This window comes from Polistes canadensis, unplaced genomic scaffold (genome assembly GCF_001313835.1).
Source record: "Polistes canadensis isolate GaletaPanama2010 unplaced genomic scaffold, ASM131383v1 scaffold_146, whole genome shotgun sequence".
NCBI classification, from domain to species: Eukaryota; Metazoa; Arthropoda; class Insecta; order Hymenoptera; family Vespidae; genus Polistes; species Polistes canadensis.
The window spans coordinates 237,151-259,604 of record NW_014569693.1 but is presented as its reverse complement, the minus strand read 5'-3'; the positions used below and the strand labels follow the sequence as shown (position 1 = coordinate 259,604).

The 22,454-nt window shown below is 33.4% G+C and overlaps 4 protein-coding genes across 11 annotated transcripts; 2 read left to right on the top strand and 2 right to left on the bottom strand.

The window, feature by feature from the left end:
• Positions 1-596: 596 nt before the first annotated feature.
• On the bottom strand, positions 597-3,963 carry LOC106788637 (bifunctional 3'-phosphoadenosine 5'-phosphosulfate synthase-like). The gene is made up of 6 exons (XM_014752066.1): positions 3,567-3,963; positions 2,607-3,410; positions 2,013-2,447; positions 1,722-1,931; positions 1,366-1,648; positions 597-1,253 (listed from the first exon to the last, which is right to left on the bottom strand). Exons 1-6 carry the CDS (start codon positions 3,594-3,596, stop codon positions 1,156-1,158), a joined length of 1,860 nt encoding a protein of 619 aa, XP_014607552.1. The 5' UTR covers positions 3,597-3,963; the 3' UTR covers positions 597-1,155.
• A 363-nt stretch (positions 3,964-4,326) lies between these two features.
• Positions 4,327-6,255, top strand: LOC106788634 (tryptophan--tRNA ligase, mitochondrial). The gene is made up of 6 exons (XM_014752062.1): positions 4,327-4,590; positions 4,681-4,848; positions 4,963-5,225; positions 5,321-5,442; positions 5,520-5,790; positions 5,973-6,255. Exons 1-6 carry the CDS (start codon positions 4,492-4,494, stop codon positions 6,202-6,204), a joined length of 1,155 nt encoding a protein of 384 aa, XP_014607548.1. The 5' UTR covers positions 4,327-4,491; the 3' UTR covers positions 6,205-6,255.
• Positions 5,802-8,042, bottom strand: LOC106788633 (reticulon-4-interacting protein 1, mitochondrial). Its single transcript, XM_014752061.1, has 6 exons — positions 7,659-8,042; positions 7,349-7,584; positions 7,038-7,247; positions 6,855-6,967; positions 6,505-6,772; positions 5,802-6,421 (listed from the first exon to the last, which is right to left on the bottom strand). Exons 1-6 carry the CDS (start codon positions 7,906-7,908, stop codon positions 6,302-6,304), a joined length of 1,197 nt encoding a protein of 398 aa, XP_014607547.1. The 5' UTR covers positions 7,909-8,042; the 3' UTR covers positions 5,802-6,301.
• A 1,643-nt stretch (positions 8,043-9,685) lies between these two features.
• LOC106788631 lies at positions 9,686-20,872 on the top strand (the record flags this gene model as incomplete). 8 transcript variants are annotated; one of them, XM_014752052.1, is given in 12 exon segments in its annotated part: positions 9,686-10,070; positions 10,216-10,813; positions 13,515-14,414; positions 16,767-16,951; positions 17,093-17,211; positions 17,483-17,690; positions 17,793-18,040; positions 18,147-18,702; positions 19,428-19,781; positions 19,868-19,924; positions 20,107-20,278; positions 20,645-20,872. In XM_014752052.1, coding segments are annotated over 10 exon segments (2,291 nt in total), but the record flags the coding sequence as incomplete, so codon positions are not given.
• Between the last annotated feature and the right edge of the window lie 1,582 nt (positions 20,873-22,454).

The window sequence follows — 22,454 nt, the reverse complement described above, 5'->3', positions numbered from 1 at the left end:
ATAAAAGGTACGAGTTTATAAAATATTATTCTGTAATTATGTTACAAAAACCAAGATTTTCTCATTAATATTATTGCTTTTGGATAAGTGGTACAATTTATTTGAATTAACTATGTTGATTTCTTTATATGTAATGATTATACTGTAGAAAAAATATTTGAAAATTTTTTTGCAATGTGTTTTATAGATATAATTTCATAAGAGAAGATAAAAGAATTACATATTTGTAATTTATTATACAAATATATTAAATCGTCTATCACAATATCTGACACAATTATGATTAATATTCTTTGCCTGTTACTATATTAAAACTTTAATAATTTTTTTTTTATCTTTTGTCTTACACATTTATTATTTTGATTTATTTCTTAGAAAAAGAACAAGAGCAGTATTGATTCAATTATATGTTGATGCAACAGATAAAATATGCTGAAAAATATCGTAATTTATCTTATCATATTTTTTTCATTGTTTATTTTAAAACTTTGTCTGTAAGTTATCGAGGTAATAAAAAAATATTTTCAATATTTAAAGTTTTTTGTTATTATGTTGTTATTTTAACAGCTTTTGGAAAGCTAAAAATATATTGTGTGCATATAATAATGTTTATTACTTAGTAATTGTATACATTGAATTATTCATTTGTACATAATTTAATATAAATTTACTTCTTTTTAATAAGTATTTTGTAGCTATAATTTTTTTTTTGTACCTTATTACTACTAAAGCCTATGTATATTATCAACATTTGAAATAATTTTTACTATTACGAAATATATCTCACACGTTTCTTTTTTTTCATTGATACATATACATATGTAAAATATATATTATATATAGAAAATATCGTCAGTTTCTCTGTAGGTAAAAAATAAAATTTACTTACACATTGTGGAATCATTGCAAGTATCAAACTATCTAACGAAGGAATAAATCCCCGATATTATGCTGTACAAGAGGAAAATTTATAAACGTACATGTATAAACATGTAATCAAAAGCATATTTCTTCTTTGCTCTTACTCTTTGTATATAAAGTTGTAATACATGTGTTAATCATTGTAATACTTTAATAGAATAATTGCACTGTATTATTAAGTGGTCTAATTAATAGACTACTATAAAATGATATCTAATTCTAAGTTAATTTAAATTAATTTTTATTACCACTTTGATAATATTGTGCGAGAATGCTCCATGCTTTTGGAGACATAAAACCGTCAGGTGGACATTTCCCTGCTTTGGCTAAATCTATAATAATAATGTATTTTTAATGAGAGATCTTTTTTAAAAATAATAAGTATAGATAGGTATATATTATTATTATTGTTGTTATTATTATTAAAAAGAAAATATTTCTTACCACGCATTCTGGTTCCTGATATAAAATCAAAATCTTGTTTCCGTTCTGAATTAAAGAAGGACATTTTCTTATTTTTCTTATCATAAGCGGCAACCTTAAATGGAATGATTTCTAAGCTTTGTAATCCTCGTGCTATTGAAAGAACTCTGGCACCATGAGTTGGATCATAGAGATTACCATCGGGTGTAGCTTTTTTATTCGGATGTGGTATACCAGCTGGATCTCTACCCACAATGTAAAAGTTAGCACCTGCATTCAATCTGGCTTTAGCATGCCATTGTACCTTAATAACAAATTTTATAATTAAATATATATATATTTTTTAAAGAATATCAATAATACAAATCTTCTCTTACTTCGACAGGACCAGCATACATCATAGGACTTGGAAAAATAGCTAACAAAGTAGAATTAGGATCGAGTATACCCTCTTCTAAAATAGCCTTATGTTGCATAATTCTTGTATGCAAAGGTACATCGTCTTCTTTCGTCCAACCTCCTAACGGGTGTAATAATAATATAGGATTTTTAAAACCTCGCTCCTCGAGTAAACGTTTTCTCGTATCCTATAAATAAAATATTCCATATAATTATAATTCAATATATTATAAAAGAGATAAATCTCAAATGTAAAATAAATAATATACCTGCATAAGTAAAGCATGACCGTTATGTATAGGATTTCTAAGTTGAAATGCGAATACTGCATCAGCTTTCATTTTTCTACATTTAGCTCGAATTTCGTTGGGTGTTAATCTGTATATATCAAGACCGTCATGCCATTTAATCCTTTCTAAAACTTCGATATCCCCACCTACCAACCAATCTCCTGATTCATAAATCATTTTAACATATGGATGAGCTAAGTTGTTAGTTCCAAATTGCCATCCACATCTTTCTTCTTTTCTATGAAAATAAAATTCCGGTCTTCGTAATATTGCCAAAGCTTTGTTTTTATGTTTAAGTGTTATCGCCGAATGTCCCTCCAAACGAATTTTATCAGCAGTACTTATAGCAAGAACTATAGGAACAGATTGATTTACTTCTTTTCCACCTTCTAGTAGACATTTCAAATGTTGCGTCTAAAAACATTTCCCTTAAAGCCTTCAATTGTGTTAAGAGAATACAGAAGCAGAAGAAGTAATGCTTATTTTATTTTTTATCGAGATATTATGTATCAGCTTTCTATAGAAGCATAAACATATATACATACATATATATACAGAAGAATTGTTATATACCTGTAGGTATTGGCTTTCTCTCATGAAACCGGTAAGTGGTAAAGCCCAGCCTTCTGCTAGAATTTGAAGCCATTGGGTATCAACTTTTGTTATTTCTATACTTTGCAGAGTATCTGCTTCTGCTTTAGCAGAAGCAATTCTGGATTCTGGAACAAAGAGTTCTCTTATAGGTGCAGTAGGTTTTGGTAATACTGGTATGATACACTGTTTTTCCAGAAGATCGATCACCGTTGCAGCTGATTCTTCTAAGGTACAGTTTTCTGTAGTTACCACTAAGTCAGGATTAATAGGTCTCTCGTACATTTGATCTATACCAGTAAAACCTTTAATAGCACCTTGCCGTGCTTTTTTATATAATCCTTTAGTATCTCTAGCTTCGCAAACATTAAGTGGAGTATCAACAAATACTTCGAAGAAAGGAAGATCCGAGGCTTTGTGTATTTCTCTTGCCATTTGTCTATCCTCTTCGAATGGTGATACAAAACTACATAAACAAATTTGTCCACTGTCTGCAAATAATTTTGCTACTTCCGCAACTCTTCTTATATTCTCTTTTCTATCCTCTTTACTAAAACCAAGATTGCAATTCAAACCACTCCTGACATTATCTCCATCGAGCCCATAAGCAGCAATTCCATGATCGACCAATATCGCTTCTACTTGAAAAGCTATTGAAGTCTTTCCTGCACCTGATAGACCAGTCAACCATACAGTACAACCACGAAAACCTCTTACATGACCTATCGCTTGACCACGTTTTGTTCTTGATACATGATGCGCCTGTTCTGACACATTGGTACATGACTAAAAAATATAAAATACAAAATAAAAAGATATTATTTGAATTAGTAATTTGTTATCTTATCTAATTTTGATAAAAATATGTAATTTGTATTAATTTAATAAGGTATAATGCTTATCTAATTTTTTGATAAGATATCTTTTTATCGTGTTACGTACCGTCATCATTTTTTTATGTGGATTTTCCATAATGCCATTCAATTTATGATTATTTTTTGCCTTTTATATTTCGATTTATCTTCCTGTTTATTTTACGTGCCAAACGATTTCAACTCTATCAAAATATAATATAAATTATATTTTATATCTTTAATAATATTCCATAAGATATGGAAATTTATTTATATTAATTCAGGACAGTAATAGATTAATTTACTATCTTTATGTCACCACACGATATATACTTATAAAGTTTAATATAATATTATTTGTGATTTTCTTAAAATAAGATCATATATTACACTGTATTATTGATACTATGTAAATTAATGATAGTTAGTGATAAAAAGTATTAATTATAAGATATCTTTGCAACCATACTTTACAACGTGTTTAACACGACTGCATCGATATAGATAGATAGAATAGTCATGCTCTACTCAACATAAGTTCAATATACACTGTTCCTTAACTTAAGTTCCTATTTGATTTCGTTCTATTACGCATGTGTAGAATGCCTACCGCGAATGCTCCTTGAATTTGATTATATTTTAAATCCTAGATTTTATATTTCATTTTTATTTTATCTAATTTATAATTTTTATAGATAAACTACTTTTAAATAATTGTACATTCAGTTAATTAATACATGTACATTTTTACGTAAGAATATTAACCAATATAGAAATTTTAATATTATTCTATATTTAAAATTGACGCCTCTTTTATCTGTCGATATAACAGATGCATTAACGGCAAAGATACAAACTGTGTTTATAAAATGTTTGACGAAATTTAAGGTTTATTTTACCCATCATTCGTTAATTTATTCATTTGCGGGAAACTCAAATGCATTGTTTGTGGTTAGAGATTATATAAATTAATGTTTAATAAACATTTCCAAGTCATTTTTTAATTACAAAAGATGATTAAAATTGTTAAATGTGGTGGTGTCTTCGTATCCCATAATTGGAACATTAATATTTATCATAGTGCACAATCTATAAAATCATTTAGTCAAAAGGTATGAATGAATGAATGAATTTCAAGGTTATTTTTTTATTTGTTTAATATAATTAGTTGTTTAATATTTTTATATTTGTTGCTATTGTAGTTAGCAAATACTGAATATTCAAGAAGAATATTTTCTGGGATTCAACCTACCGGTAATGTTCATTTAGGAAATTATTTAGGTGCAATAAAAAAATGGGTTGAGTTGCAAAATTCTGAAAAAATGGTTATATGGAGTATTGCAGACATGCATTCTATTACATTATCTCATGTAAGGGATTTAAAATATTTGTAATATTTGTAAATAATACAGTATTTTTATATGTGTTTGTATATATATTATTTTTGATATCAACAATTTGTATATATTATATTTATTTTATAGAATCCTAGAGTATTGAGAGATAATATTTTCAAAATAACAGCTACGCTATTGGCATGTGGGATAGATCCACAGAAAAGTATATTATTTCAACAATCTAGTGTTTCTATGCACGCAGAGTTGTGTTGGATACTTGGCTGCATCACCACTATGGCTAGGCTTGGACATTTGCCGCAATTCAAAGAAAAAAGTGAAAATTTGAAGAACATTCCTTTAGGAATATATATCTATCCTGTTTTACAAGCTGCTGATATTTTACTTTACAAGTATGAATAATATCTTTGTTCATATTCTTCTAAGTTTTATAGATCTAGGTTTTAATTATATAAAATAAAAAATAGCAAATTCTAATATGCATTAGAGCTACGAATGTACCAGTCGGTTTGGATCAAGCGCAGCATATACAATTATCACAGGATTTAGCATATTCTTTTAATAAAAAGTATGGAGATACTTTTCCAATACCACGGACTCTTATTTGTAGTATGTAAATTAATATAATTAAATATATTTAAATAAAATAAAAAAAAGTACTTATATAATGATTGCATAAATTTTAGATGATGCAAGTTGCAGAATAAAATCACTACGAGATCCTACGAAGAAAATGTCCAAATCGGATAAAGATGTCAAAAGTAGGTTAGATTTGACAGATAAACCAGAAGTGTTGTTAGAAAAAATTAAAAAGGCTCTAACTGACTTTACATCTGAAGTAACTTATGAACCTGAAACACGACCAGGTGTTTCTAATTTAATTTCTATTCATTCTTTACTTACTGGAAAGTCACCCGAAGAGATCTGTAAAGATGCACAAGGTTTAAATACTGCAAAGTAGGTATTTCTATTTATATAATGTTGTTTATTAATCTGTTTTACACTATGATTTAATGCGTACTATATTTGATGCTATATTTTATGCTTCTTATATTTGGCCCATAAGGTTTAATACATTGTTATAGTACAGAGGATTAAAAATATTTGAGCTGTATTTTAATGTCTTTTTAATATTGTAGATATAAATTGCTATTAGCAGATGTAATAATAGAAAAGTTAAAACCAATTCAGGAAGAGATATTTAGATTATTAAATGAACAATTATACTTGGATGAAGTTTTAAAAATGGGTTCAGAAAAAGCAACAGAAATTGCATTTGATTGTTATTCTGACGTAAAAGATAAAATAGGTTTTAAAAGAAATGTAACAACAATGACAAATGAAATGGAAAAATACACAAGTGTACATTGATTGTATATTTAAAGGTAAATATTTATTATAAATAAATTATATATTTTTTTTCCTTTCTTTTTTTTTGTATGTAAGAGCGATAATATAAAAAAAATAGTTATAATAAATATTGTTTCATATCGATAACTAATTTACCTCGTAAATGACCTTCTGTTACTCTTTCATATGCTGTCGGTAAATCTTGGAAAGGATATACTTGTTTAACAACTGGTACTATCTGTAAAATATATTTTTAACGTAACTATTTATATAATTTTTATATTTAACCATAGAATTAAAAATGATCTAATACAATTATACCTGTCCACATTCAACAAAATTGTGAAGCATATTCATGCCTGTTTCCGATGGTACGAAGAAGCCCCATTTAATTGAACCTTTGTTATTAGATGTGGGAATATTATATCTAAATATGTCGCCAAGATTTTTAAAAGCTCCAGCTACCAATCCCAATTGATCGATATTTTTTAATAACGGGGAATTAAGTGTTATATAAGTATAATATGGGTAACCTTTTGAATTTATTAAATCCGGTCCTTGATTGGAACAATCCAAAATTATATCATACCTATGAGTAAAATTGATTTATATGTAATTGATGGTAACTATTGATAAAAATATTACAGGTTAGATGATAATAAATTACATACGGTCCTTCAGAAATTATTTGTGCATCAGCATCATGTTGTTTATAATCTATTACAACATCGGCTCCTAATTTCTCAACCATATTTACAGCATCGCTGCTACAGGTGGTTATTACCTAAAAAAATTTTGAGCAATTATCAATAAGAGAACAAGAATGTGATAGTTATACAATAACATAATATTACATGCATATTCCAAATTTTCAACAGTTGTATAGCCATAGTACCAACACCTCCAGAACCACCTAATACGAGCATCCTTCTATTTAATCTCGTATTGATAGATGTTTTGTAACACATACCACCAGTAATCCACAAAGCAGACCATGCAGTTAGTCCTGCATATAAAATACTAGCAGCCTCAATGTATGATAAATTTTTTGGGTATCGATTAGTCTACAATACATATAATTTATCATATAATTATAACTTAAAAATATATTTTATTATATGTATATATATTATAGGTCTAGAGAACATGTAGATATATTCATTACCAGGCTACTATCAAGAACCACATAATTAGCATGACAGCCTTGCTTATCGACTGGAACTACACCCCATACTTGGTCACCTAGTTTTAATTTGTCTCCAACATTATGTCCCTTTGATACTACAATTCCAGAAAAATCTCTTCCTAATGTTAATGGAAATTCAATCATATCATTGTACGTATAGCTACCAAAGTTTTTAACTTTGCGCATAAGATTCAACAATGTCGCACCGTAACCACCTAGCAGAAACATAATTATTTGAAATATGATAAAACGTAAAGAAATGTTTATGAAAGATAGTGATTTGACATACGGATCATTGCAATGTCTATGGGATTTACACTCGCTGCTTGAACTTTGATCAAAACTTCTGTTGGTTTAGTAATTATTGGTATTTTTACATTTGACAATTTTAATTCATCCAAATCACCATAAGAATGTACTTGCCATGCTAACATTTTATTATCTACATCTTCTTTGTATTTTGGTGACAATTGTGAGAGACATCGTAATTGCGTATCATTTATCATCCGTCTTAATTTTGATATATTCTTTGTTAACATTATTGATTATTACGGAATGAACTTTAAGTCAAAACACCTATGAAAAAGAGAGGTTAGCTTTTTACGGTAGCTCTGTTGTGAAACTTTGCGCGGCAACGTGCGTGCAGTTACAAATGCATCATCAATGTTATTAATAGAACTGCAACGACCACGGATAAAACGCGATTTATATTTTTAAATAAATACTAATTATATAATTTAAATAATTTATTACATTTTAATACACATACAAATGTTAGCATTATTAATTTGAGCATCGATTAATTTGATCTTTTTTTATTTTTTTAATATCATTGCAATATGATAAGCAGTGCAAACGATAAAGGAATTATTTTGTTAACAATATATAAAATTAGTAATTATATCATAATAATTTCATTGTAGTTAAGAGTAATATTCAAACGATTAGCTACGAACACTAATATTAACGATATATTATATCGTTAAAACGCAATAATTAATATCATTGCCGATTTGTATTATTTTCATGCTAGTAGTGCAGGGCGGGTGATGCATTAGTCAGATAAAATCTCCAATTTGAAGATAAATTGGAAAATCCGTCATCGGAAGACACGAAGGAATATAAATTTGATCGTTTGACAAATAGAACTCATTTGTAGTGATAAAAATAGTTATGAAAAAGAAATATTCGGTTCATTTTTCATATAGTATATAAAATTAGAGCATTACGTATATTACATAGAATTTATCAAACGCGCACGAGAAAAATATTTTATTCATAAGACCTGTGTGCATATTCAAGAAAATTATCAATTAGCGAAATTAATAAATACAAAAAAAAAAAAGAAACAGAAGAGAAAAACAAGAACAATCAATTATTCAAACGTGAGATAATAATAGAAAGTCGGATCAAATAAATTATATAATATTTTCATTTCTTTTTTTTTAATCCTTCAGCTTGATCAGCCCCCGTCGTCTCCATTCATCGTTACGGACAATCTCGTAATACGAAATTAATTTCGTAGGTGGATGATATGTGGGTGGGTTTGTCCTTCTTTTTTTTTCCTCGTGGGAGTGGTAAAAAAGAAAGAAAAAAATAGAGAGAGAGAGAGAGAGAGCAAAAGGTAAAAGGGGAGGCAAGGAAAAAGCAAAAAAAAAACAAAAAAGGAAGGAAGGAAGGAAGGAAAGGAGAAAAATAGGGCAGAGGTCAGGTTAAAGGAATATAGAGTTACTCCCGGCGAGATGGGAGTAACGATAAGCGATATCCCAGGCACGGTCCTTGCCCCGTATCGCGAGCATTCGCCCCTTTTCGCGTTGCACCTTCGTACGATCTCTCGTACGGTATGCGCGATTGCACCGGTCGGGCTAACGCTTAAGGGGTAGAAGAAGGTTCGTGGTACAAGAACAGGGCGGGGGAGGGGGTTGGTTTGATGGGTGTTGGAAAAGTGAGTGAGTGAGAGAGAGAGAGAGAGAGAAAGAAACAAGATTTGCGAAGATAAACTCGTACTCGCAGGGGTAACGAGAAAGAGACGGAAACGTTGGTGGTCCGCCCTTTTATCATAGGTAAATGCGATAAAGCGCATGCCCGTCATTGATCGCCGATCTCTATGGTTACGCCTCGCTATAGGAAGCACGAGACCTACGACGAAGACGGCCGTGACAGCGACGACAACGACGTAGACGACAAGGACGAGGACAACAATAACAACGACAACGACAACTACTACGACGACGACAACGAGGACCAAGACAACGACGACGACTAAGACGACGAAGACGACCAAGACGACGACCACGACCACGACGACGACGACAACGACGACGACGACGACGACAACAACAATAACGAAGAGAAGGTGGAGGTGGAGGAGAACGGAGGTGGTGGTGGCGGTTGCGCCGGCGACCGGAGCCGCGCGTAAGTTATCCGGTAAGTCGGAGAAGATCGGTGGTGATCGGACGCGAGTATTCGAGTTTTTCCTCGAATAAAGAGGGTTGCGCAAAGTGTGTCCACCCCGGCGGAGAAACAAGGGATTGAGGAAAAAAAAACGAACGAACGAAAGAACGAACGAACGAACGGATGGACGGAAGGAAGAAAGATATTACAGTGATTTTTGTTGGTGTGTAAAGAACGGGGGGGAAGGAAGGGAATAAGTAAGCAATAAATAGAAAACCGACTAAATAAACAAAGAGAAAGAGATCCGGTCAGTGATTAATTCCTCCTTTCTCCCTTATTTTTTTTCTCATTGTTGTTGTTGTTGTTGTTTTTTTTTTCTTTGTCCATTCTCCCTTTCTTTCTTTCTTTTTTCATCCCTCTCACATATCGTGTGCTAACAATCGTTTCGCAAGGATCCAACAACGATCGGGCGGGGCGCTTTTGGTGAAAGAAGGGGCCTCCGAGGGGCGGCAACAAAAACAGGCCGTTCTCGTACGAGGGTGAGGATGGACGGAGTGAGAGATATGTAGAGAGATAGGGAAAGATTGAGAGGAAGGGCAAAGGGTGAAGTGCGAAGTGAGGTGCCTAGGTGGAGGTGGTGGTGGTGGTGGTGTTGGTGTTGGTGGTGTTGGTGGTGGAGGAAGAGGAATAGAAAGAAAGAGGGAGAGAGAGAGAGAACTAGAGAAGAAGGGGGCTGCGGGGCTCGGAGGGGGGCTAAGAGCAGCCGCGAGGGGGCGCAAGGCAGACGCAGCGAGAGAGGATATTGACATTTTCGGCCGTGGGGACGCGCATTCGTGAGGGTGGCCAAGAGGGGTACGGGATAGTCGGCTCTCCGTCCGATCCTGCAGTATCCATGGCTACGCCGTCGGCGAGGATTTGGCGCAAAACACCGGAAATACCGTGTGCATGACTACGTTTACGACGGTGGAGGGCCGCGTACAAAGAGAAAATCACCGAGGGCGATTTTTGACGGCATCGACCACTTCGGAGATCGTCATTCGCCAATCGACGGTGGGTCTTTCGGTGTCACGAGACTTTTCTTGCTTCGAGAGAAAAGGGTGGATACCCACACCCCTCCGCCATAGTTGCGCTGACCCTCCCCTCTTTCCTTTCTATCTACTTCTCCTCATCTCTCTCTCTCTCTCTCTCTCTTTCTCTTTTACGCCTCTTCACTGTGTCTCTTTGACCCTCCCTCTCTTTCTCTTTATCCGTATATATAGGTATAAGTGTGTATATATATATATGTGTATGTATATGTATATGTATATGTATATATATATATACATATACACACGTCTTTCTCTCTTTCTCTCGTTCGTTCTACATCTCCCTTTCTTCGGCACCGTTATTGGAACGTAGCGGAGGGCCAGGTATCGCGACGCCTCGATACGCTCGAGACGGTCTTCTACCGTGGCGAAGACTTCGCCAACGGTGAGTCACCTTTTTTTTCTTCGAACGAGACTGGGAGAAAAGGGAATGGGATAAAGACAAGAAAAAGGGAAGATAAAGAGAAATAAAGAAAAAGAGAACAAGCGAGAGAGAGAGAGAGAGAGAGAGAGAAAGAAATGGAGAAAGAAACACCTTCGTGATATAGAGTGGTGCTACAAAAGAAAAGTGGTGTGCGATAAGGAAAGGAAAGAAAAAAGGCGGGTAGAAGAAGAAGAAGAAAAATAAAAAAAAGGAGGAAGGAAGGAAGGAAAGGACGAAATTGAGAGAAAGGAGGTTTCCTTCCTTTCGAAGGTGGGTGGTGCGGCGGGGCGTTGATCGTGTACCGGATGCAGCGGCTGGTGCATCGAGTCTGGTGCAGTGTTTACGCGAGCGACTAGGCGGAGCCGCGGAAACTTTCTTTTTTTTCTTTCTACTTCGTCTTATTCTCCTTCTTCATCATTATCATCATCGTCATCATCATCATCATCACCATCATCATCTTCTTCTTCTTCTGCTTTTCGTGATTAGTTTTTTCAAATTCGATAAACGATCATATTCCATTTAATCATCTCGTATTCTCTATTTTAATTTTCTATAATATTTCTTGTTTTCCTCCTATTATAAAAGAAAAACAATTGGAATAATCTTGAAAAATAATTCGTCGATGAGACATTACGTGAAAAGTGAACGAGGATAACAAACAAGGTGGAGCTGTGACGACGAGAATATTAAATCATATATCGGGAGTCGAGAGAGAAAGAGAGAGAGAGAAAGAGAAAGAGAAAGAGAAAGAGAGAGAGAGAGAGAGTCGACGCTCCCTGCAATGCGAGAAGGGAGCGGCAAGGAGTAAACATCGGTGATATTTCGGCCGAACCGAGTTCGACCTGCACCCGCCATTCATGCTTAAGCGCGGACGATGGGTAACCGCATCACCGCCGAAATCGATATAGAGTATTTAGAAAGCTCCTTTTACCCACGCCTACACACACACACGTTTATCCGGGCTCCTGTTTTCCTATTAACACATTCACATCAAATCGAACATTTCTTCTAAGATCTTTCAAATACGATTGATTTTCTCTCGCGCGTATACGCTCTGTGAAATTTATATACATTTCACCAATGATTTTAATGATAACGCAACAAATTTCCTCCATATATGTTTGTTTGTTCGTTTCATATATATAAAAAAAAAAAAGAAAAAACTTACGAATAATCTCTTTAAGATAGATTTGTTGATGTACCCCGTTATAGCCTTCCGTGACTTGAATGCAACTGTAAGGGGTCGACGAGTATATATATATATATATATATATAGGATTTACTTAGAAGAAACTTCTTTCAAAGTTAGATCCTCGATTGATAATCGATCGTACGATGATCGTTGATTTATCGCTTTGCGTACACACCTCCCCGGTATCGTAGATTTATCGTGATGACGCGATGTATTACGTAGACGAGGAGAGCCGGCAGTGGTTCAGTAACCCTCTCTCTCTCTCTCTAACTCTCTATCTCTCTCTATCTCTCTCGTGACGACGCCACCCCTTTTATTATCCGTGACACATCCACCCCGCACAGTGTTGTTGACCCCACACACCGAGCTTGATTACTGTGCCGCGATTAAAATTAATTTCTATAGTATAGGTACGATATGAGGTCTCGTCGATAAACAGCCAAAGGGCCACGATGACTCGAGCAAATCGATTAAACGCGATCATTAAGTTATCATAGTCGTGTTTTTATGACGTAGGATTAAATAGTAGGAGTAGTAGTAGTAGTAGTAGTAAGTAGTAGTAAGTAATAGTAACAGCAGCAGCAGCACCAGCACCAACACCAGTAAAAGCAGCAGCAGAAGCAGCAACAGCAGTGTTCCTAGTAGTTATGAACTATGTGTGGTCAGCCGAGGTTGACGATGATCGTTGATCAGATTTTTATGAAATTATTTCTCATTTGACGTGTAGATTTTATATATCACCCTTATGGGGTTTTAATATTATATTATTTTATAATCGATGTGTCTTTACGATTGCTTGTATGCTTCTTTTTTTTGTTTTGTTTTAAAGACGCGAGTAAACATATTATTTGAAATTGATACGTTAGGTTTGACCACACGTAGGATATAACTACTTAATAATTTTTCTATTTATTTTCATAATATTTTTTTTGTTTTTTTTCTATTAATATCATATCCATTGTTTACGCGTAAAACGAAACATTTCGATACGAAAATAGATATAAAATGTGAATGATCATTGATTTAATTGTTATTTATTTCTGATTGCAGTGATCATGCCACGAAGAAGCTGATGAATTTAGACGATCGCAATGATGTGACAATAAAGATACCTCTTTCTAATCTCGATTATTTCGGGGAATTGTCCCTGTTATACAGTGCTTCCCAAACCTCATACCATAAAGAGAACACGAAGATCGCTAAAAAAACTCCGGAAATGGTATTTCGAAACTGGTGCCAAAAGTCGACAGACAAGCCAAGTGAAATTCGCATAGTGTGTCAAAAATTAATACAAAAGGGAGACCTATAACGAAATACAAAGAAATTAAAATACAAGAAGAAAATACTCAACCGAAAATAATAACAAAAAAAAAGAGGGATAATAAGAAAACAAAGAAGAAAAGGATGAAAAGATAAGAGAGAAGAGGAACATACATAATATATATACATACATACATACATACATACATACATACATACACACATAGATACATATATAAATATATAAAAGGGTTTGTTTGTTCCGTGTGTCGTTAAGGGAAAAACAGAACTATAAAAAAGAAAAATTTAAAGAAAGGGACGGTGCAATATACAGAAATAAGAAAGGACGAAAAAGGAAAGAGAACCAAAAATTAATCAAACGAAGAGAGAGAAAGAGAAAGAGAGAAAGTAAGAAAGATCTGGGTAGAGATTGGAAGAAAAGGATTGTTGATTCGTGTGAAAGGTTTGGTGGTATTGAGTTGAGGTGGAGGGGACGTGAAAGAGGAATTAGAAAAGGAGTGATAGAATGGGCAACAAGCTGTCCTGCAGCTGTGCTCCTCTTATCAAAAAATATCGTTACGATGATTCCCCATGGCAGACCGGAGCCAGGGGTGGAATGGGCGGCGGTGGAGGGCGCAGGGGTGATACTGGCCACTTGCTCAGGTGCGGAAGCTTAAGAGAGAGGAAGAGGTGCGCATACCATAACCATTCAACCATTGAACCACTCCATTCAAAACCATGTTACCGTTTACTTTCTATCTTCGAAAAAAAAAAAAAACACTCGTACACACTTGTACTGAATGCATTATACTGACTTCTCTCTCTCTCTCTCTCTCTATCTATCTATCAATCTATCTATCTATCTATCTATCTATCTAATCTATCTTTTTCCACATCCCTCCCAGCTTTTATTTCTATTTCTATTTTTTTTCCCCTTTCATATTTTTCTCTTTCTTCTTTCTCCCTTCATTTTCCATCTCCCAAAGCCGAAACTTTTTCTTTTATTTTTTTTTTTTCCCCCAGCAGCATTTATAGGAGTGACTCGTCAAGTCGCTCATTCACGTAAATACTCCATCCACTTTTCCTCACCCTCCCTCCCTCCCACCCATCATCCCTTTTTCCTCCCTTCCTTCCATCCCTCAACCACCGAATCTTTTTCCCTCTATCGCGTTTGCTTGTGTTTTTCCATTTCTCTATTCTTCGGCTATCATTCTTTCCATTCTTCTTCTACTTTCTTTCTTTTTTTTTCTCTCTCTCTCTCTCTCTCATATTTTTTTTCCCTTTGCCTCTTCTTCTTCTTTCTTTCGTGCTCGTTGATCGAGTTTCTCTCGTCCATTCATCACACAGAGGACGGTTCACCTTTTTCACTAAGAGACCACGGTACATGTAGTAAACGTTGGAGTAAGCTTTTTCCCTTATGAATGTTTCTTTCACTTTTTCGCATCGTTCCACTGTTTGCTACATCTCACGAGCGTTCTCTCCGTTTTTTTTTTTTTTTAAATATATATATACATACCTATATACATATATATATATATATATATATATATTATATATATGTATATGTATATATTTAATAAGAAAAAAGATAGAAAAAAATTCCAAAAGAGACCTGACTCAACCATTGTTAAGCATCATTTAATATGCGTGCGTGTGTGTGTGTTTGTATTCCAACAATTTATAAGATCATTGAAATCCACATCATGAGAAATCTTTTTAATTAATTTATTAATCAAAAATATATATATATATATATGTATGTATGTGTATGTGTATATGTATATGTATATGTATATATATATACGTATATGAATTATTGATTTTTTATTTTGCTTTTAGGCTATATACTGAGATACGGAACGGTAGCGTACGCAATAGTATATTTCGTGTACTGTGGTCATATGCTCTCTTTTTTTCCCATATTTTCTTTTTCCGATACATTTTTTTTTCCTTCTCTATCGATAAGATTGAAATATCATTTTGAAACACTATCTTTTTAAATCAATTATCACTCACGATCTCTTTGTCATCGATTAATCGTAGGAGTATGTTTTTCTTCCTTTTTCATTTTATTACATTTTTTTTTTTTTTTATTTAAATAAACGATTATTATATTATTGTATTGAATTATATTTATCATTATACGATTACACACGCACATGGTAATTCCTATTCCACTTTCATCTATACACTTGCGCTTTATACGTTACTAGATCTACATATAAATAGAAAGAATATCATGTAGTATTTAATTAGATGCATCTTTAATAAACATTATCGTTGCATATTAAAATTCGTGAATTATTATATATCACGTTTATATATTTTTTCGTTATTTTCTTTTCTTTTCTCTTCTCTTCTCTCTCTTTCTCTCTCTCTCTTTTTTTTTCTTTTTTCTTATTCATGTATACTCATTACCGACTCGATGATAACATATAATATGAACCAAAAATAAAAATATGTAGTAGTATATCTGTTGCATCTGTGTAGATCAATTACCATTTAATAAGAATTTTATAATCAAAACGCACGTTTTTGAAAAATACCTTTATGTGCATGCCACGCCTATTAGTATATTAAACAATCTAAGAACCAAAGTTAAACTTTCTTTCTGATTGCAATTATATATTATTCCATATTTTTCTAAACGCATAACAAATTAATCAAAAAAATCTCTAATTATATAATATAATTTATATATAAAATTACAAAATTTTCTTTATAACAAGTTAACATTAATATTTTATTTTATATTTTTTCTTTTTTTCCACATATTTTTGTTATACAATAAATAATATCGAATGATAAACGATATGATATAGAAATAAAATTAATTCTTTTTGTTGTTTTTTTTTCTTCTTTTTATTCTTAACTTATTAATAAATAATTAAATGTCTTTAAATATGTTTCGTACGAACCTCATTCTCATACTATCCTATAGTTCCCGACTCTTGTTATTATTATATTCGGACATTGTGTATTAATGTGAATAATATTATTAACATATGAGATGAAAGGTGGTCTAATAAAAAGAGTTTTTAGGCTATGGGCCGAAGTATTCCATGTGAGTGCCAGTGGAGCCGGGACTGTTAAATGGCAGCAGATCTCGGAGGATTTAGTTCCTGTTAACATCACTTGTATCCAAGATTCACCGGAATGTGTTTTCCACATAACGGCATACAACAGTCAGGTCGATAAGATTTTAGACGTGCGGTTGGTACAACCAGGTAAATTCGTTAATATCGTATTCATATAATATATACACACACGTTACAAATATAGTAATATATATTAATCATTGTGTAATATTATAATATACTATAACAAATATATAATAGAATTTTCTTATTGAATATTTGATATTTTAGGTACAAGGATTGGTCAAGCGTCAGACTGTTTTGTTTATTGGAAGGATACTATGACAAACGATACATGGGGCTTAAATTTTACTTCCCCCATAGATGCTAAACAATTTAGAGAATGTTGCGTAAGTTTATGATAATAAATAAATTCGTTAAAAATATGCTTATTTCATTTTCACATTTAATCACTATTCAATCTTTTTCGCAAGAGAAAGAAGAACATTATCTTTATTTTAAGTGTGATTGCTTTAACAACGTTTAACGTTGCAATTGGACGAACGGCGCGAAGCTTTTCTTGAACAAATACAAATACAAATACAAATACAAAAAAGCACACGATCAATAAAAAAAATCGTGATCAAATCATTTGCAATCACTACTTAATTTTTCACGCAGTCACCATCGTTCAAGATTTCAAGGAAAGCGTCCTCTTCTTACTCGTTGAAGCTCGAACCACCGAACAAGCAGAAAATCAAGACTCGTCGAAAGCCTGTCTCTACTCCTGCATCGCCCAGCAGATCCAGGGAACCACAGTGTACGTGTATGGCTTCTGAACAATTTGCCAGATTACGAAGTCAAGATGCTAGATATCGTGGTTCTTGTGGTACAATTTTCTAATATTTTCTCTTATATACTTGGATTATTATTTATCTAAAAAAAAAGAACAAATTGGCTTAATAGTTCGTTCTATATTTCTATGGAATAGGTTCTTCGACGCTTCCAAGAACCATGGCACGATCAACGGAAATGGAAATGACACCTGGTCGTGAAAAAATAACGGCGGCAACATCGAGCGCATCGTTATACGATAATGTTAATAACGCTAACGCAACTCCAGGAAAAACGTCGAAAACTAGCGAGACGAGTAAACCGAAAGAGAAACAAAATGAAACGTGTCAGACAACACCTAAGACCGCGAACGTTGGTATTGGTACGGTTACTGTTGGATCTCAGGTAAATTTCGTGTGTAAGATGTTTATAATCGTTATTATAAATAATGATAATTGTAATTAACGAAATAATTATTATATCATTTGGTCGATTATTTTATTTTATTTAGATCGACAGTCCGGAAGAAAAAGGTTCGGCTATTTCGCCAAAGAAATCGCAAAAAAATCAAGACACGTCGACTCAACAGAACGGGACTGAAACGTTGAAATCCGAAGGGACCCAAGCGGGTGGCACGTTGCAGAATAAAACATTACGAAAGGAGCAGCTTCATCATACCAAATCCGCGGATTATACTGAACTGGAAATGCAGAACGGTAACATCTTCAATATCGTCAATAACAACAACACCGGACGAAAATTAAAAAGCAAGAGCACCGACGACATGAGAATCGAGAATGCACAAAACGGCGGAATCAGCTTAGATTCTAATACGCTGAAGAGAATGTTGAAACCAATGTCGAGCATCGATAGTCCCGTAACATCACCCGAAATGACGAGAAAGAGGCACAGTCATCATAGTTATCATTATCATCCGAGTAATAATAATCAGAAGTATGTTATGCCGGAAGCTGAAAACGAGAATTATTCTCATCCTTATCGTGCACCGTATAACAACAAGTTTCAAGCTTCTAGGAGCGTTCACGACATGGGTCGACAATATCCTGGTACACGTTCGACATTTTTATATTATATAATATTTTCTCAATTATTCATTCTTTCTTTTTTTTTTTCTTTTGTTCCCTTTAATTAATATTTATCATCGTTCAATATGTCTCTTACATCTTACATTCGAATATCGACAAACGAAACGAAGGCATCTTATTATTTTTTTCTAAAAACGTCGAAGCATTTAAATCAATTTATTTTTCTCATTGCTTGCAAATCATTCAAAAACAAAAAAAATGATTCGTATAATCATCTATAATAAATCCTAAAACACATGAGTTCGTGCATCGTGATAATCAATCTTACTACATTACCATTAGAATGCGATATAATCCAATCTAAATAACATTGCAATCAAATCATTTTCTCATATTCTCTCTTTATCTCGATCTAATATTGCACTTAATTATTTACGAATTTATCTTGCGTGCGTACGTCTCTCTCTCTCTCTCTCTCTCTCTCTCTCTCTCTCTCTCTCTCTCTCTCTCTTTCTCTCTTTCACATTTTTTCCTCGTGGATATTTTTTCTTTTTCTTTCTATGATATAATACTTGTACTACCTTCCTTTTTGAAACTATTTTTTGCGGTAACATTTAAGGTCAACATTACAGTAAAGTTAAAGGTTAAAAGTAATAGTTAATTGATAGACACGCCTTAGTCGATCGTTCAACCATTGTAATGCGCACCGTTTCCAATCCCTGCATGAAGCACATCTCTGTCTGTAGGCGGCAGAGGCAGGACGTACTTAGATTCGGAACGTAATCGGTGCACAGGTGATATGTCCCCGCCTTCGGATAACGTCATTTTCGATAATCAATGTTACGCGACAACACCGAGTTCTTCAAATGGTAACTCGGATATGGAACAATCAAACCATTGCAACTCTCGTCGTTGCAACAGCGGCCAGACATATCAACAGCAAAATATGCAATCGGTTTCGACACCTGGTAGCCCGACCAGCAGGCTTCTTTTAGAATATGAAAGACATCTCAGGAATACTCTGGCCAAGGGTATGGATGCTGAAAGTTATAGTTTGCGTACGTTCGAAGCTTTGTTGACTCAAAGCATGGAAAACCTGGGTAAGTTTTCTTTCTTTTTTCTTTTTCTTTGGAGAACAAACTTTGCTATATTTTAATCAACTATGTTTTTATTTATCGCGTTTCAGAATTGGCCGAGAACGTTTCTTTGAACGTTCAACGCACGCCCCACGTTTCCCGAAGACGTAAGTAATGATAACACCTGGCAGACGTTATTTTATTTGTCATAATTTGTGTCTCGTTAAATATTCTCGTTGAATTAGGAATCAACGAGAAGAGAATGCTTTTTTTTTTTTTTCTTTCTTTTTTTAATTAGAGCAAAGAAACAATTTTAATAGAATAAGATCGTAATGAAATGCGATTGCAGGATTGAGTTCAAACAAATCATCGACGTTACCGGTGTCGTATCGTTATTGTAACGAAAGACAAAACAGCAAAGATCGGGATGGCTATTACAGCGATCGAAACGAGATAATAAGGGAAAAGAGAGAACGTGAGGTGGATCGTGATCGCGGGTACCTCAGCGATTACAATTCTCGGTATGGTCATTTTTGAATTTCTAAGTAGGTCAGATAATATTCAGAAGTTCGTAGTTACATTATTTGTAGATGTAATTTGAAGTTGCTAGAGTTACCCCAATTCAAGCTTGCGCATTATTGATGATACAACAACGTACAGTAATTACAGTAAAGTCAATTAACAGAGAGAGAGAAAAGAAAAAACAAAAAAAAAAACAAAAAAAGAAAACATGACGTTGTGTTTAACGAGAACGAAATGGCCGTTAAGTTTTAATCGTTAAGAGATATATAATATGGAAAAATTAAAAAGAGAAAAAGAAAAAGAAATGATTTTTGTAGCCATTCGCGTCGTCGTTAAAGTGGAAACGTTCCGTTTGAATATTTAAGATGCGCCAGCTGTATCGGGGAATCGGCACGTGCTCAGTGGTTCAGGCATTCGGATGGTTGGCAATCCGGAAGTTCGACTCTCGGTTCAGGTGCATCCAGTTCAATAAATCCAGGTTATTCGATTCATAAAAGAGAATCTCCATGGGATTCATTACCGTCTTTGAGACACGAAGGGAGTCTCAACGATAGCGGTTACAAATCAAATCGTACGGATTCCTTGGAGCAAAGGTGAGTTATTGCTTCGCATGTGAGTTTTTTATTTAGAAATCTTTTCTCATTCTTATTTATTATTATTATTATCCATTATTATTATACCATTCTACTTGTATGAATACGGATAAGACGACAAGTTGGATTCCCTGAAAACTGTCGTTTAATTTTTTAAACAAACGACATCTAAAATGAACTTACGATTCTACGATAAACTTTTTAACAATTCGCAATTACGATCGACAAGATCTAATTTTATTAGTCCCCTTTTTTTTTTTTTTTTTTTATTCCCTAATAATAGCACACACGAGAACACGATAGTTGGTTGATAAATGTGTGCATTACTTAAATTATATACACCTTCTTAGTATATAAAATTGTGACCCCTTCTTTTGTACAATGCATACTTACATTTAAGCCCCTAGCGCATTCTTTCCCTCTTTCTTTTTTTTCCCTTCATTTTCCTTCTTCTTCTTCTTCTTTGTTTTTTTCTTTTTTCCTTCTCCTTTTCCTTTTTATTTTTCTTTTTCTTCTTTCTACCATATCAGGAGTAAAGTTCGAGTCCTCTCTTTTTCTCTGTCTCTCTCACCCCCGGCCAACTCACCTCCGACTTGCTGCATTGTTTTCATTGTCTTTTCTACCTTCATTGTGCTACGTTCTCCTTTCACGTTTACCACATTTCTTGGCCGTCTTCTCTCTCTCTCTCTCTTTCTCTGAACGCTACCTCGTTTCAGGCACGATTTTTAAAACGTCACCACCTGTGATTGCAGTGCGTCTAGATGGAAAAAAAATCGCACGAGTTTCGATATTAAAATGCTCCGACGCACCGACATTGCCCACACTATAACGTCAGATTCTTTATCTTCTTCGAGAAGGGGGTTGAGTCTTTTTTTTTTCTTTCTTTCTTTCTTTTTTTTTCTGTTACAAAACCATCAGCGCACGATTTTACGTTTTACTTCTTCCACGTTACGATGCATTATTTAAAACACGAAACATTACAATAAAGTGGAAACGTTTGTTCTGTCATTTGTATTATACGAGAATGTTAGCCAAGTTTATTTAGAAAAAAAAAAAACAAAAAATTATTCGATATTATATTTGTGAATTATATAAATTACTTCTCTTTCTATTACTATTATTATTATTATTATTATTATTACTAATAATTGGGTTTATTATTATTTTATATCAAATCTGATGTACTATCTATATTACTTTTGTTTTTTTACAAAAAAAAAAAAAAAAAAGAAAAAAAAAACAAAACAGGATAAAAAAAAAAGTGACACCCGACCGATCTCTACTCGATAAAAATATTGTCTTCTTTTTTTTCTTTTTTTTATATATAACCAATATTCTATTTTCTCTCGTTATTTTTGTTGTTGGTCTAACAGCAAACTCAAATTTTTTTTTTCAAAAAGTTATCCAAATATATATATATATCTTTCTTTATTTTTCTAATCGTAGCACGATATTTCACGCGTTGGAATAGAAATAAAAGTGCAACAAAAAAAAAAAAAGCAGAAAAAACAGAAAGAAAGAAAGAAAGGTGCATGAGTTACGAAACACCGCGAGATATACCGTTGAATTTTCGTGTTTTTTG